The sequence below is a fragment of the Lissotriton helveticus genome, chromosome 5_1, assembly GCF_964261635.1.
Source record: "Lissotriton helveticus chromosome 5_1, aLisHel1.1, whole genome shotgun sequence".
Lineage (NCBI taxonomy): Eukaryota > Metazoa > Chordata > Amphibia > Caudata > Salamandridae > Lissotriton > Lissotriton helveticus.
The window spans coordinates 239841910-239859057 of NC_136065.1; the positions used below are offsets into that span (position 1 = coordinate 239841910).

Genomic DNA, 17148 nt, shown 5'->3' on the forward strand with positions numbered 1-17148 from the left:
CGTTTCTTGGAAACCCAAAATCTCGTATTGGGACACAAATTTTAACCATCTAGCGTCCATGACTTTCTTCCCTAACCCAGCGATGTTCCAGCTTACCATTGAGATGTGGCAATTCCTACGGACAGTGGTAGCCTCCATGAAAGGGGGCACATTGGGTGGTTGTCAATCGTTGGAATCCAGAGGGGAGTCCGGAGAAAGAGGGGAGAACCTGTTAGTAAGTAAGATCCCTGCCCCCTGGATGCCATTGTGGTGTGCTTGGGTGGGTGGGGCTACTACGGGATTGGAGCTCACCCGCAGTAAGGCCTGTTGAGTTTGATAAGATATATTTGAGGGGGTCCTTATCCAGCCGGCTTTATCTGGGTGTGGAATAGGGGGGTGGGAAGATCTTATCTGGGGGTGTATGGGAGGGGGATAAAAGTACCCTAGTGGGAGTGGTCTGATACCGTCACCGACTAGCTCAGAACCATCCCATAAAAGAGTGTCTGCCAGGTTACCTCTGTCAAAATTAACAATAACACAATCCCCAGAAATACATTTGGCCCTCCTTCCCACCCATTCCACCCTCATCGCAGCTATGATGTGTTTGCCCACATCCACACTCCCGCTGCTGAACTGTGAGCACCATTTTCTAGTTCTATTTAAAAGCTCAGGTTCAGTTTCGATCTGTAGTGGTTTGAGACGCGGGATCCCAGTCAAGATAACAACTAAACGGGCAGCGTCCGGAGGAAGATGCACTGCCCGAGACGGTCTTTTACAAGAGTCAATGAGTTTGTGCCCCTGTGTTGAAGAAGTTGGTGCCGCACTTGTTGCCCCATCCATCACACTGGCCACTGTTTGAGCCCCCCTCAATGAAGCAGTCTTGTCGTCATGTGCTATATCCATGGCGGTGCAGTTAGTGCTAGATGTTTGCATGCGTGGGCCAACTAGCACAGTGGCAGTGTCATTAGTTGTTAGGGGTATCCTCCCTTGTTGGTCAGGTATAAGATTGTTTTTATCGTGCGTATCACAGTGTACATAGCGCTCATGTAGGAGTTTGTCGATCTTGTCGCACTTACTCATGATGTTATTCACGCATGTTTTGAGAGTGTCCACAATATCTTTCGCTATATTTACTAGCAAAGGTTCCACCCGAGATTCAAATAAGCCCTCAATTACCTCGATCATGTGGGCGTGGGCATCCCCTGAGATCGATTTGTCCACACCACCCGGGTCACCTTTACGGGTTGTCCTACCTCTTTTGCGTTTGGCTTTAGCTGGTATATTATTAGCCTGTTCATGATATACAATTTCACTACTGGATTGAGGAGGATGGGTAGTGGTCAAAGTTGCTGGGAGAATGTTAGGAGCCCTTACAACAATGCTGGGTTCTAGTGGAATCTGTGAGGCTTGCTCGGGAGCAACTGTGTTATTTAGGTCCCCCGGCTCTGTGATAGGCTGATCTAGACCCAGTTCTTTTTCGGCATTTGCTATTTCATCGTTCAGAGCACCCACCGCAGATGTGAGATAAGATATTATTGACTCAGCTTTCCTGGGTACCTTGGCATTCTTACCTTCGCCCGTGTTCACAGTCAGCTTGCGTTTCCCCATTCTGAGGGGCAGAGTCACTGGCCCTGCCCTGCCTCCTCCTGCCAACGACTGTCCCGCCCTTGTCCCGGGCTTCTCCCGGGCGCTTCCCGCGCGCTCCCGCGTCGCTGGGGGAGGTGCTGCACTAAATGCGCCGCCTGGCGCCAACACGCGGTGTGCGGCTTCCGGCCGCTCGGGATGCTGGGGATTGAAGTCCTTGCTTCCCCGCTCCCTGTTCTCCGGTGCCCGGTCCGCGGCGGCGCTCGATGGCAGAGAGCGCCGCTGCTGTAGTCAGGCTGGCTGGTGGTGGCCCCTGGTGAGTGGCTTGAGTCCCCCGCTCTGCCGGGGGAGGTGCTGCACTAAATGCGCCGCCTGGCGCCAACTCGCAGTGTGCGGCTTCCGGCCGCTCGGGATGCTGGGGATTGAAGTCCTTGCTTCCCCGCTCCCTGTTCTCCGGTGCCCGGTCCGCGGCGGCGCTCAATGGCAGAGAGCGCCGCTGCTGTAGTCAGGCTGGCTGGTGGTGGCCCCTGGTGAGTGGCTTGAGTAATTCAGATCATTCTCCCATTACTGCCACTTTCGAGCGACCAAGCAGTACACTCAGCACCATTTGGCGCCTTAACACCTGGCATTTAGTAGATGCCCAGTGCGTTGAATACCTATAGTTTGAACTCTAAGCTTACTTTGCTCACAATATGGGTTCAATAGCCTCTCTGGGGGCAGTATGGATGGCTGGGAAGACTATCACTAGAAGCTTGGCACAGAGCTTACTCGGTCTCAAAGAGATAGCTAAACTGGGTCAAATAACCAAGTTGGAAACACAAATAATGCGTACCGAGCGACAACTCCTTTGAGCTCCGTCGGTGACCCTGGATCAACAACTTAATTTTCTCCAAGCATCTTTGAGACAAATCTCTCTTGAAGAGGCTTGAAATTGCTGGAGAACGTCTATGCCGTGAATGTATGAATGGGGGGGACAAGAATGGTAAGCTTTTGTATTGGTTGGCACCTAGAGACACGACTTCGAGGATTGTTCCCAACATCACAGAGCCTCTATATGTTTATAATTGCACCTCCACAGAGGTGGCTTCAGCATTCCCCAATTACTATTGACAGCTTTACACTCACCATCCCAGTCCCCTGACTGAAATAGACCACTCGTTTTTTAAAGGCATTCCCCTACCATGCCTTTTTGCATCTCTTCGTGGAGACCTAGATGAGCCACTGACACTGGAGGAAATGATGAGTGCTTTTTCAGGTATGAAGCCAGGAAAATCCCTGGGATCAGATGGGTTGCCTTCAGAGTTTTATAAAAATGATATGCAATCTACTTGGTCCCTGTCTCCTGGATGTATTTCAGGAGGCCCACGATACTAGGCGGTTCCCTGCAGAGCTAGACGTGGACACAGTAGTGGTCCTCCTGGAAGGAGGGCAACTGCCTAAGCGATGTTCTTCCGATAGGCCTATCTCTTTGATTATTATGAAACTCAAAATTTATACTAAGGTACTCGCCACTCATCTACAGCATGCCCTTCCAGTCCTGATTCACACAGACCAATGTGGCTTCTTACCTGGCTGCAGCACAGGGCATTGTACACGGAGAGTCCAGGTAGCCCAGGCTCATGTTGAGGCCCTCCCAGATCTGCGCGCCCTTCTGTTACTTGACTTTGAGAAGGCGTTTGACTCAGTAGACTGGTCCTACTTGTTTGAAGTTCTAGAATGCATGGGTTTGGCCCAAGGTACTGGGCTTGCATACAATTACTCTAATCTATCTCAAGGGCCCAGGTCCGCATGAACAAAACACATTCTGAGCCGGTCCCAATCTGCAGGGAGACCTGGTAGGGTTGCCCACTCTCCCAGCTTCTTTTCGCCTTTGCCATTAAGCCCTTGGCATTTTTAGTCAGTCTGGCACTCAAGTTCGGGGGTGGCGGGGGTCAGGGAGTGAGGAAGACAAGATAGCCCTCCATGCCGATTACATCCTTCTCTTCTTGACTGACCTGCATCTTTCTGGCTCTCGAGTCCTTGATCTACTGTTTTTATACGAGTCGGCGTCTGGCCTTAAGGTAAATTGAAAAAGTCACTCTTAATGCCTATCCATGAGGATCACAGCACCGTCAATTGGCAGTCCATCATTCCAGTTCGGAGACTCAGTTTTCAATATCTGGGCTTTATATTGCTAGAGGCCCCAATCTTGTGTAGAGCCTCAATCTGACACCGCTGTTAGGATGAAGCAGGATTTTCAGACAGACAAACATCTCCCTCTCAATGTGCTGGGGAGATTAGCTATATTCAAAATGATGGTTCCTCCCAGGTTTTTTATACTCTCCAACATTTCCTGCTCAATAATCCGAGTCAGTGGTTTCTGAAGCTGAACGCCCTTATGCATAACTTAATATGGGCTGGTCATATTGCCACCTATAAATGAAGACAGTCAGACTATGATGGGGGCCAGGGCTTGGCAAACGTTAAGTTATAATGCTGGGTGTCACAGCTGACAGTGATAAAAAACTGGTTGACAGGCAGGTGGGACGATCCAGCCTTCCACCTATAATTTATTTTGTTTGGGGCTAGATGCCGTCATGGGCCTGCTCTACGGGAATCCTATCCCTGCCCCCCTCCTGGAATGACAGTGGTGGCCATTAAGGTGTGGAAGGCCACTCCAAGATTCAAAAGATGGGACAAAACACTCACTCATCTCACTCCATCGTGGAAGGGGGCTTGCCTAATCACAAGACCCACCTGGACGATTTCTATACCTGTGATAGAATAGGTCTCATGACTCTTGGCAACATTTGGCAAAGGGGACATCTTTGTTCCTTCCAATACCTGCAACAGCAGTTCTCTTCAGTTAATTCTCAATTCTACCAATACTTACAACTCCATCACCGACTCTCTCACCATCCAAGTGACTCCGCAAACATACCTGAATTGGAGGCCCAACTTCTGATGAACTGCCTTGGGAGAGGGGAAATATCCTGTATATACCATACTTTGGTGATTCCTGCACCTGATGAATTTCCAAAGCTTAAACAGAGATGGGATAACTGAGAGAGTCCTTTGGATGATGCAGACTGGCAGGATGCCCGTCTGACCCCTCGGGAAGTTATTTCCTCCAAGATGAGATTGATCCAACTCCATTACCTCCATATCTCAAATCTCACGCCAAATGCTTGTGGCATGAATGAGGGCAAAGTACCTCAACTGTGCTGTTTTCGGTGTGTCCAGACTGAAGCAGCCTTGTTTCATATGATGAAGTCTCGCCCCAGGCTATCAGGCTTCAGGGGCAGGGTGGAAAGATCGCTATTGCAGGTCCTGGATTGACAATTGGAACTTACCCCATGAGTATGCTTGTTGGGCATATTAGAAGAATTGGATGTTCCGAGACTTGAAAGAATTATGGTGGGGGTGTCTGAAGTTGTGGTCAAGAGGGTCAACGCTGGCAAATGGAGGTCCCTGTTAGCCTCTTACCCTAGCAGAGTGTCGCGAGGGGTGGACTGCCACACCAAAATGGAGCAACCACTTTATCAACCATGGGGCTAGATCCAGAAACGCGCTAAGATCTGGGGCAAATGGTGGGAGCATTATGGACTTGTGGAAGTTGGGTGAAGGGGCAATGGTGGGAATTCGATGCATTGGAACACTAGTTTCTACTATAGTGGATATGAAATGATTGGTTTTACTGGTTGTAAAGAAAATAAAAATCGGTTTATCAAAAAAAGAAAAGAAAAATTATTGGTTTCCAGTTTTTGAAGGTAAAATGGGTCTAGGTTTCAATCAGTCTGTTTCGGAATAGAAGTGGTATAAATAGTGCAAAAAACAAGTCTACTCTTGTTAGTTACTAAGTAATTCATGGCCATGATTTCTTGTTAAATTACCTAATACACAAATGAAATGATTTATATGAAATAAATGTGTTATATTTGTTTACCAATGTGTCCACCTTCCACTTACCCCTAATTTGCCCTCCGTAACATCAACTGGAGTAACATTTTCAAGCTCCATTCCTTATTGCACAAGTAGCGAAGAAGCATGTGTGGAAATGATTTGTTAGCCCCAGTGCTATGTTTCTGTAGTGGGGCCCTTGGGTGTGATTTTGTTTATCTAAAGGTTTTTGGGCAAAGCATGGGAAACTCGCAGTTGTGATGCGTTTAGATGTGTTTCATCAAAACAAATTCACTTTGGAGATTACTTTGGTTCTCATCCCCCCCCAAAATATCATTCTAGCTGCTGTCAGGGTGCATTAATATATCCACTCCTCCTTCGACACTTGCACTGTTACCGGCCTCCTCTAAACACACTGTCTCCCTATCCTCGTTCACCCTTCGGGAAGAGAAGAGCACCATATGCTTGTGGAGGGCAAACAACTTTGTGAAAGATATTCCATTGGATCATGTCCAAGATCAACTTAGCTTTGGCAGCATAAGCCAGCTGCGCATTTGACTGCAGTATCATATCTTTTAACCCTTGCTTGCATGTGCAGTAGTTTCCAAATATGTGAGCGCTGAGGTTAGCAGATCGGTTTAGTTTTAGAGTAATTCTGTATTGGATTTACTCACAGTTACATGCTGAGCCGCTTATGATGGAATATGATTTTTAATATTCATCAGGTGCCTAGGATCTTTAATATTCATCAATTACAATATAAGGGTGAAACAATTGGATCAAACTGAAGGGTGCAGCATAGTTCTTGACTTCATGAAGTTTGTCTCAAGTCTTAGCCAACTGGTGGTTCAAAGACAAGGGTATTGCCACTACCCATCGGTGCCCAATGTCAGCCTGCAGGGACGGATCCATGCCAGATTTCCAGCACATTCACATCAGATAAATGTACATGCAATGGATTTAAATGTAAGTCAGTCACAAAGTCAGTTGTTGTCCAGAAAGTACAGCATGATCCGACCCCAATGTAGAACTCCCTTATAAAGAGCCATAATGACACAAGGAAACATTTATCTCAACAAGACCAAACCCATCACTGAAACATGTCAGCACATAACAGTGCTGTGGGCATTGCCAAGCATGCATTTCACAAAGATCCACAGCATCTGTTGTAACACATGAATGGGCCCACCCTATTATCTTTTCCCAATACCCTTCTATGAAATAAAACAGTGGCATCTTATAAACCATCAGAAAAGAGCACTTCTATAACACCAACATCCTCGAGAAATCAATTTGCTTTGCGAAATTTATTTTGCCTGATAATCTAATCGGAGTTAATGAATCACTATGCATGTGCTTCCCAGAATACTGAAAGAACCAGCACTCAGTTCTTCATTATTTTACATAATAAGGCCTCCAAATAAAGAAGGCTGATGGAAAGGGGAGTTTCACGTTTCTTTCCGTTAATTAAGTGCTCGATCATTCCTCATTCATGCACAGGGCTGAGTCATTATGTGCTTTCTACATTTAGTTTCATCAGTGAAAGCCGATCATGCACCTCATGCATGGCATGGACCGTATCCTTAGGTGCTATCTACTATATAGGCATATGTGCCAGACATGTTTAGGTGAAGCCTCCAGAAATCTTACTGTCTTCTGACAAATATACATTCTGGGCCTAATTCACAAAGATTTTTCTGTGCGTGTGATTTGCCCCTGACTCACTCTTGAATTTCTTCTCATGGAAGAAATCTTAGTGAACTGAGCTGACTCTGTTTCACAGAGAACAATCCATTTATACCTTCCTCATTCCTCACAGGCTCAACTTACCCCTATAGAATACTCATCCCATTAATTCTCAATTTTAGTATGTTGCGAAACCCTGCCCTGTGGCCTCTCCCTCTCACACAAGCTTCTACACATTCTGATTTCATCCGAGAGATTTAGAGCCACAACACATATACCATTTCTCCAAGACGTCATGTCATTCAAACACTTCATGTTGCGCTTTCCTCTGAGCTATTCTTATACGTTCCATCCAATATTCTCTTTTTATTTTGGTGGAAGAATGGTTGTTAGCCCCAACTACAGTGGATAGAATTCCTCTTCTATCTCCACTCCATCGGCAATTATGATGCTTTCAATGCTAGCTTTTTAAGAGCTTTAGAAACTGCCATGGATTCTTTAACTCCAAATTATCTTCAGATATCCACCATGGATTGGGAGAGAATGTTCTCCGATCTTTGACTGTTAATATTTTCAGTCGCGTTATGAGGAGTCTCAATGTACCCTCCATTACTTGGCGTTGAACATATCATTGATTACTGATGATTTATAGATCTCAAATCCCACTATCGTTACATCTCTCACAGGGGAAGCTATAGCTTCTCTCTCCAGCATTGTGATGCAATGTGTGAGGTCGTAAGCGGGGCACAAGTTATAGTGAACTCAGGTAAATGTAACTGATGAATATCCACGGTTTTGCACAAGTAAAATCTGATCCTAACTATAACGTCCCTGTAACCTTTGTTTTTTTCATTACATTTCAATGTTTTTTAAATGTTATTTCCTAACTATAACATCCTTGTAACCTTTGCTTTTTCAGTGAATTTCTACGCTTTTTTAAATTCTATTTCACAACTATAATAAACCTGTAAACTTTGTTTTCTTTAGTGAATTACTGCGTTTTTTACATTTTAGTTTCTGTTTTCCTAAACTTTTCAGAGTTGGTGATTTAGTGCTTTTACGTGTTAGTAAGAGGGCATGTGAGAGGTTCAGCGGGTGAGTGGGTACGTGAGGAACTGAGTGGGTGCATGACTGTCTCAGAGGGTCTGTGAGTCGGAACATGAGAGCCAGAGTGTGTGTGTGAGGGGGTCATGAGTGACTGAGCGGCTCTGTGAATCGGTGCATGAGCGTTTCAGTGGGTCTGTGATTGGGTATGTGAATATCTGAGTGGGTGTGTGAGTGGCTCAATGGGTGTCTCTGTGAGTGGATATATGATGGTCGGACTGGGTGTGGGAGAGGGGGTACATGAGTGTCTCAGTGGGTCTGTGGGTGGGTATGGGAGGGTCTGACTGGGTGTGTGAGAGTACATGAGTGTCTCAGTGGGTCTGTGAGTGGGTGCATGAGGATATGAATGGGTTTGTGAATATCTGAGGGGGTGTGTGAGTGGGTGTGTGACTGTCTCAATGGGTCTTTGAGTGGGTACCTGAGGACCAGAGTGGATTTGTGAGTAGTTGCATGAGTCTCTGAGTAGGTCTGTGAGTGAGGGCATGAATATCTCAGTGGGTCTGTGAGTGGGTACGTGAATGTCTGAATGGGACTGTGCATGGGTGTGTGAGTGTCCCAGTGGGTCTGTGAGTGGGTATGTGAGGGTTTGAGTGGGTGTGTGAGCAGGTGCGTAAATATCTGAGTCAGTCTGTGAACTGGTGCATGACTGTCTCAGTGGGTCTGTGAGTCAGTACATGAGGGCCAGAGTGCATGTGTGAGTGGGTGCCTGAATATCTGAGGGGGTCTGGGAGTGGGTGTGACCTTCTCAGAGGGTCACTTGAGTGGGTACATGAGGGACAGAGTGGGTTTCAGAGTGGGTGTGTGAGTGTCTGCGTGGGTCTGTGAGTGGGTACATGTGTCTCTGAGTGGGTCTCTAAGTCAGTGCGTGAGTCTCTGAGTCGGTCTGTCAGTTGGCGTGTCTGTCTGTGAGCGGGTGTGTGTCTAGGTGCATGAGTCTCCAAGTGAGTCTGTGAGTGGGTGCATGAGTGTCTGAGTTGGTCTCTGAGTGGGTGTATGAGTGTCTGAGTGAGTCTGTGAGTGACCGTGTAAAAATATCAATGGATCTGTGAGTGACTATGTGAGTATCTATATGGGTCTCTAAGTGAATGCATGACAATATGAGTGTGTCTCTGAGTGGGTACATACGTGTCTGAGTACATCTGTGAGTAGATGCGTCAGCCTCGGAGTAGGTCTGTGAGTAGGTGTAAATCTCTAAGTGGGTCTGTTAGTGAGATGGTGCATGAGTCTATGAGAGGGACCATGAGTGTCTGAATGGGTCTGTGAGTGGGTACATGAATCTCTGAGTGAGTCTCTGAGTGGGTGCATGTGCCTCTCACTGGGTCTGTCAGTGGGTGCGTCCATCTCTGAGTGAGTGGATATGTAACTGAGGGTGGTTGTATAACATTTAAAAAAAAGTTTTTTCGTGATATTCACAACTTTGTAGCAACGTTACATGAAGGCCGCGCTGATGGTCATGGCAAATTAGCAAATATCGCAAGTGAAAAAAAAACATACTTTCAACATATCATACTCATAAGGGAACCCTCAATCACCCCTATATTCCTCTCATGGGGTCAGAACACATGCAACCTGACCCATTATGCCACATTCTAACATTTAATTTGATGCCCGGGGTAAGCTCCGATGAGATAAAATGGCAGCCACAACTCTTTGCTCAGGTTGCGGCCAGCCAATCACAGCATTGCTCTTGGCGTGCATTTGCGATTAATTGTGAAATCGTCGCCAATTACTGCGATTGCAGATATCCTAATTAGGATTTCCTTACATTTCTCAACACCTACAGAACAGATTTAAACTGGATAACTGAAAGTGTGATCTGTGAACCAAAATCTACCTTCTTGTCAAATGTAGTATAATTCTGTCCAGGGGTTCGGGCTGCAGACTTGTCTAAAGCTCCTATGAGAATTAACATGGGAACACTATTTTTTTACACCCCCCTTTTTTCACCCCCCTCTTGACAGATCACCCCAGACTCGATATGACACTTTTTGGGGGAAATTCAGTGAAGATTGGTCAAACGACACCAAAGATATAGTCAAGTCAAGAAACGCTTTTTCTGTGGAAATATATATATATGTATATATATATATATTATTTTTTTTTTTAAAGAAAGCAACAAGTGAGAGAATGTAACCTATATACTTTAACATATTTCCAAAGTAATCAACCTTTTTCACAAAGTCTCTTATTTAACCTAGACACAGGAATTCATACCAACAGGTGCTTAGGGATAGTTTAGGGTTTCACGAGCAAAAAGAAATTGAGATCAGGACCTAGAGTTGATATCTCTATTCCGGAAAAATTGCCTTATAATAAGTGATCTTTAACTCTACAGCTCAAAGAGTGCATTGGAAGACACTCCGCCAGACTGATTGTTGTCTTGTGTATGAGCTGATGGTGTTTGTGTTTTTCCCAGCATTGCTTCGGGGCGAGCTCTACAGGGACCATATACCATGATCTAATGTCTAACAAACTTAACTGCAGTCTCTGGAGGGGTTGCCTTATCTGCGGGTGCTAAGTGCTAAGTGCATTGACTACCTAAAGTGAACTTTTCAAACTATTAACCATCATCGATAGCGGCAGTAAATGTTCCCCATGAGAAAATAGATGAACCACATATTGAGTGGTTGGATCCCTCAAAGACGCAATATCTGTCCCACTTGACGTTTATGGTTATTTTCAGTGGGCAATTATTCAGCAAAGCCAGTTGAGTTTCTTATTTTTGCACCCTCATTCCCTATTCTTGAAGCAGAGCTGCTCTCAATCAAAGGCTACTTAGCTTGGTCTGAGCCAAAACGACTTGTTGCCTAAAAGAATATAAATGCAGAAATGTTCCTGAACTTCAACTGCCATTTGACCTAAGTCTTCTAGAAGATGCTCGGTGCTTCTCTATGGCACTTCCTTCCTGGCAGTCACAACACTCTTGTTTCAACATGTCTATTTTCCCACAGAGTCATGGCAAGCCAGGATATTTGTCAAAAGGGATAAAAATCATAGTTGTATTAGAAATCAGATGCAACATGCATTATACGGCGATTCTGGATGGGTCCATAATACTCACGCTTGCATAGTTGTGGTAGCGGTCTGAAAGCTAAAGAGGTTTTCCTTGGGAAACCAGGTTCGTACGGGCACATCATCTGAAAGAGAAGAAAACAGGAAGTGAAGTTTATGGAATGCAGTGGAAAGAAGTGTATACATGCCTTGGATGCTTGCACAGTCCCTTAAGATTTCTGTTCCACACAGTTACATGTTTTGCTCTATTTTGGGATGGATCTAACAGTCAAACAGTGTTTCTATTGTATACTGGAAAGATACAGCATTCTACTCCTCCCACAGACAGTCAGCTGGAGATTAAAATGGACACCACCGCCTTCAATGCCAGAGATATCCTATTTCTAGAATTAAACAACAAGCCACTCTCCCCCTTTTAATTTCAAGGCCCACCCATAACATTGCTTTTCCTGCCTCCAGCCTAACCAGCGTTGTCTTCAAATACAGCAGTGTGACTTTAGAAAATAAGAAAGGCACACAATAGTATGAACGCCTATATTAATATATGTATGTATATTAATTTAAAATCGTTGGTTCTCTAATTTGTTTTTGTCAGGGAATTTGTTTTTCTTGTTATTGTTTTTGTACAAATGTGTGTGGGTGTGTGTGTACGTGCGTGCGCGTTTGCTGTGTGTGTGCTTGTGTGTTTGTGTACGTGTATGTGCAAGACCAGCAAGCGTGACATTGCTTGCTTGCATCGGAACCGATCACTGCCACTCAGCTTCACTGCAATGGAGTCATTTAGGTATATCACTTATATTGCATCTGTAAAGCAAGAGGACAAGCCAAATGTGCATGTCAGAACATCTTTAACGAAAATATGGTCCTACATAAACATTGCGCTATAAATATCATTTGTTTCTTCAAAAATATTGTCCCATTTGGGTGTAGATTTTCTGTTCTTTTCTCCAAAAGGGAGATGTTTTGTAAACGATATGTAGGGCAGGATATTCTATTCAGGCAGAGTTTAGTCCATGATATTCTGATACCATACTGTGTAATGTGTGACCATCTCCAATGGCGTCGATGCTATTTAAAGAACATCTGATGGTTAAGAACAAGTACTTCCAAGCTGAGTCATTGAACCGCCACCTCCAAGCCACCGTGCATTTTAGAAACCCACTGCGGCTTGCCTCGGCGATACAGACAATAATAATTTTTTCATAACTTTGCATTGGATAGATCAAGTCTTTAAATTAGTTCCCTTTCACTGTGCTAGAAGAATATATATTTAGGCATGTATTAACATGCACTTATGCACATGTACAGCTGTATATGCAAATTTAAACATCAATAGGTTTGTGTGTGAGACAAAGAACGAATATGAAACTGGGCGGGAAAAAAGACAGGAAGAGAAATAGATATGAAGAGAGTGGAAGCGAGACCTACTGAGAAAGACAGAGATGTAGAAGGTGAAATGGTGAGAGAGTGTCTGCCAGGTACAGAAGGAGAAAGGGTGAATGAATGTGTTCTTATTCGAACTTTGGGTAGTGTCGCTGTAATAAATTATAACTGCTAAATCTTACATTTGAGTTTAATCCGAATTTATAAACAATCTAATAGTCAGGCTTTGAACTTATATGTATTACTAAAAGTCAAAGTCAGAAAGTCTTGTAAAGCGCACAGATCACCGTTAGGTCTCAAGGCGATTGAAGACCATTCCACTACCTGGGTTTTATCTCATTTCATATCAGAGAACAGCCATGTTTTTAATTCTCTCCGGAAACGTCGATTGTCTGGGATGGACGTGAGGTAAGGCGGGAGCTGATTCCAGAGGTGGGGGCAAGATAAGAAACAGAGCGGCCTCCGTTGCGCACAGTGCGAACCCGCAGAGGAATTAAGAGAGGTTTGGAGCTGGATTTCAAGGTTTATTTATTTATTTATTTTACAGTTTTCTATAGCGCGAACATGACCCGTGGGTATCAGAGCGCTTTACATTCTGTGATCAGGTTACAAACATAATATATATAGCAATTAGATCGTAAACGTTTGATATGGTGGAAAACACTAATGTGATGGAATTGATTGCGATTTAAGTTACACTGATCTGAGGTAGTATTTCTTCAAAGTTCAGTCGGTCAAATCCTACTTCCATATAGGGTATACTCTCATACAATCCGCGGCACGTCTTCGGTAGAGTATGTTTTGTTATGGGAGGAACTTGCTCATAAGAAAATTCTTAATTTCTTTCTTGAATGTTATCGTGTTTTTGATTTTTCTGATGTTTGCAGGAAGGGCGTTCCATATCCTGGGAGCTACGCCTGAGAATGTCCTCTCATAAGTTTTTTTCTTCTTAAAAATAGGTGGTTTCAGGAGTAGATAATTTGCACTCCTGACAGGTCTGTTTCTTCCTGAGATTTCTATTTTGTGGGCTAGATATTTAGGTGTGTTGTGATGAATCGCTTTATGGGTGATACATGCCATTTTCATCTCTAGCTTCGTACGGTAACCAGTTTAAGGTCTTCAGGTGAGGCGAGATATGATCAAATTTCCTAGATCCAGTGATAAGCCTTGCCGCTGAATTGAGGCAAGCTTTTGATGGTGCTGTTGAGATTTTTGGAAGGCCAGCAAGTGTAGTACACCCATATTCTATCCTAGAGACAACCAGAGATTGCACCGCTAGTTTCAAGTCTCTCTCGGTTAAAAAGGATTTCATCTTCCTTAGATAGTTCAAATGAAAGCGGGCGTTTTTTGCCATAGATTTAATATGTGTTTTCATATCGAGGTTCTCATCCAATGTGATTCCGAGAGATTTCGCCGAATCTACTAGAGTTGGGATGCAATTTAATGCTGTAATCATTTTGGACCATTCTTTCACTAATGAATGTTTTTTTTGTGGTGTGATGAGTAAGAATTCTGTTTTGTCAGCGTTGAGCTTGAGATGATTGTTAGTTAACCATTTTAGCGATATTTTGAGGGCGTCGTTCATTGTGGTTATGTCTTCCAGGCTAGCAATCTTGATGTAAAGTTGCGTGTCATCTGCGTACATGTGGTAGGATATTTTCGAATTCCGCAGAATTTCTGCGAGAGGTTCGATGTATAAGTTAAACAGTGACGGAGATAAGGTGGATCCTTGCGGTCCTCCGAGTGTGTTAGGGCAAGATGGCGAAAGTGCTTGGTTTACTAGGAATCTCTGAGTTCTGTTCTTTAAAAATGATTCGAACGATTTCAGTACTGTGCCAGATATTCCCATCCTATCTTGCAGTCTGTTCAGTAATTTTTCGTGGTTAACTGTGTCAAATGCTGCTGACAAGTCTAGGAGGATGAGTAGACAGGATTGATTGCGATCTAGAGCTTGAAGAGCATCATCGACAATGTGTAGGATTGCTGTTTCAGTACTATGATTTGCTCTGAATCCAGATTGGCAGTCATCTAGCAGTGCGAAGTTGTCGATATGTTGACTCAACTGATTCTGTACACATTTTTCTATGAGTTTAACAACAAAAGGGATGTTGGTCACTGGGCGATAGTTGTTTGGATCTGTTGGGTCCGCTGTGGGTTTTTTGATGATCGGGACTACTTGTCCAGTCTTCATGCATTCTGGCAGGCACCCCTGTGATAGTGAGGCGTTTATGATCTCTGCCCATATTGGGATCATATTATGGCTGATTTCTTTCTGGCATTTCGATGGTAGTGGGTCGTTATAATGGTTGTTGGGTTTCGTGGTCGCAAGTGTGTTAGCAAGTTACTTATGATCTAATAATTTGAAGGTGCTCCAGTGTGCCTTGTTTTTAGTCGATTTGTTTGTATGGTTCGGGTCAGATAGTGCTGGTGGCATGTTGTCTTTAATGTTATCTGCGGCGGTCTTAAGATCTTCTTCCAGCTTATTTGCTTTGTTAATGAAGAAGGTAGAAAATTCATCACAACTTAGTTGTGTTTTGGTGACCTCTTGGACAGATTTAGCCAACTTGTTGGATTGTTGTTTTATGATTTCGAATAATTTACGTGGTCTGTTTTTGGCGTTATCCAATTCTGTTCTGACGAATTCCTTCTTTGTGTTGATGATCTTCTTGTTATATTACTTTCTGATTTTTCTAAGAGATTTCAGTGTAGGGGAGGAAGGGTGTTGTCTCCATTTTCTTTCTGCTCTTCTCAAATTGCGTCTTTCTTCTTTCTGGTTCTGGCGAGCTGGTATTTTTTCAGTTTTTTACTCGAAATTGCTCAGTACTTGCACTCACAGCCTGAGCATTTTGTTATGCTATATTTCTGTTTACAATTAAAGTCTGTGTATACAGAGTCGGAGAGAAAAGAAATGAGTTTGTGTGGGCAAGTGTGTCTGGAGAGAGAGAGAGAAAAAGAGAGAAGGCGAGAAGGCGAGAAAGAATGGCAACAGGAAGAGGAAGACAACGTGTTAGATAGTCCGATTGATGATCAGGCAGAACGTTAGACGGAAATACAGAAATAATCAGGGTTCAATGAGCCCTCAGCCCTCTGGGCCCCAGTGCCACTGCACCTGTTGCACCAATGAAAGCTATGGCCCTGACGATATTTCGTGGGCAGTACTTGCGATGCACAGACGTCTTGCCATGATATGGTTAGTAGAAGTCTGACAAGGGACAAGAACATACCTACCAGCATTTGAAAACAGGAAAGATGAAGACAGTGAAAGAAATTATGGACATATATTTCCCCTGTTGACTAATATTCATATACAGACACTTTGAGATGGGGGCAGGTAAAATAAAGCCATTTTTGGCTTCAGAAATTGGTAGTCTTCCACTTGAATAGAGTCTGTTGGCATGTAAGCTAGGAGAGGGTTACCTGTGCTGGTGTATTGTGATATTTATATGTGGCCTTTATTAAAGCATAAAACCAATTATGCAACAAGGCAGCAAAAAGATGCAAACATTTTTGGTTCCTTGCATTCAATTCGGGGCCATCATTTACTTCGGGATTAATGTCAGGAAATTAATCTTGGAGTACTTATTGTCAGGTTCATATTTTTATCATAGTTTGTGCATTGACATCAGAGCCATATTTTCATTATAAACTTCTGTTAATTTCGGGGCAGAGGTCACATTTTTTATCTGTACAGAGGAGACACAGAGTCTCTCCTTTCTGTTTGCGCTTCTCGTTCCCGTTAGCATAATACGTACCCAAAGACCTATTTCGCTTACCTGTGGATGCGTTGTGTCCAAATTTCATTTCCTTCCCAATACTTTTGTACCAATATTTTTTCATGCGAGGTTTTTGGACTGATTTAATCATGTCACCTTTTTTGGGTTAAAAGTCCAGTATATCCATTTGGCCAGTGACTTCTCACCTAGAAATTGGGCTATAAGCCTATTCTTTGTTTTCGTTTTTTTTTTAAACATGCATCTTAATGGCCTCTACCTGTCCACCCCAGGAGACGTAAGCTGCCCGGTTGTATAGTGGGTATCACCTTCAACATAAAAAGAAAAAAGCCTCATCATGGGGGTTGAATGTTTAATGCTGTCGATTGTAGCCACCCAACCTTTTCGTCATGGCAGCCATGGGTTTACTTAAGAGAACAGAAGAAGTACTTCTTTTCAGAAACAGCAGAAGACAGAGGGCCAAATAACACTGGCTTAAGGGCTGTAAAATAGATATACACCTTTCAGTGACTAAGCAAATTGAAACACCTCTTTTTGCTCATGACTTTGGCGTCTATATAGTAATGATTACAAACACACCAGACATCTGCAGTTACTTATGGCTTCCATATTCATATATAAGTAATTAGTGCATCTACTTGGTGGCCATATCTAGCTGCAGTCAACAGAAACACATCCACTTACATATGGCTGCAGTATTTATGTTATAGAGAAAATGAATAGCCACAATCCCTTGCACCTATCATTTATTTGAAATGGTGAAAAGAAACCAAAATTCCCTAAAGGACAC

The 17148-nt window shown here is 43.7% G+C and overlaps 1 protein-coding gene across 2 annotated transcripts in view; it reads right to left on the bottom strand.

Moving 5' to 3' along the window:
* NSMF (NMDA receptor synaptonuclear signaling and neuronal migration factor) overlaps positions 1-17148 on the bottom strand; it is a 226443-nt gene that overhangs the window by 115159 nt on the left and 94136 nt on the right. For both annotated transcript variants that reach the window (XM_078642103.1, XM_078642104.1), the window contains exon 4: positions 11294-11369. In XM_078642103.1, coding sequence (XP_078498229.1) covers positions 11294-11369 — 76 coding nt within the window. The remainder of the gene's footprint in view (positions 1-11293; positions 11370-17148) is intronic.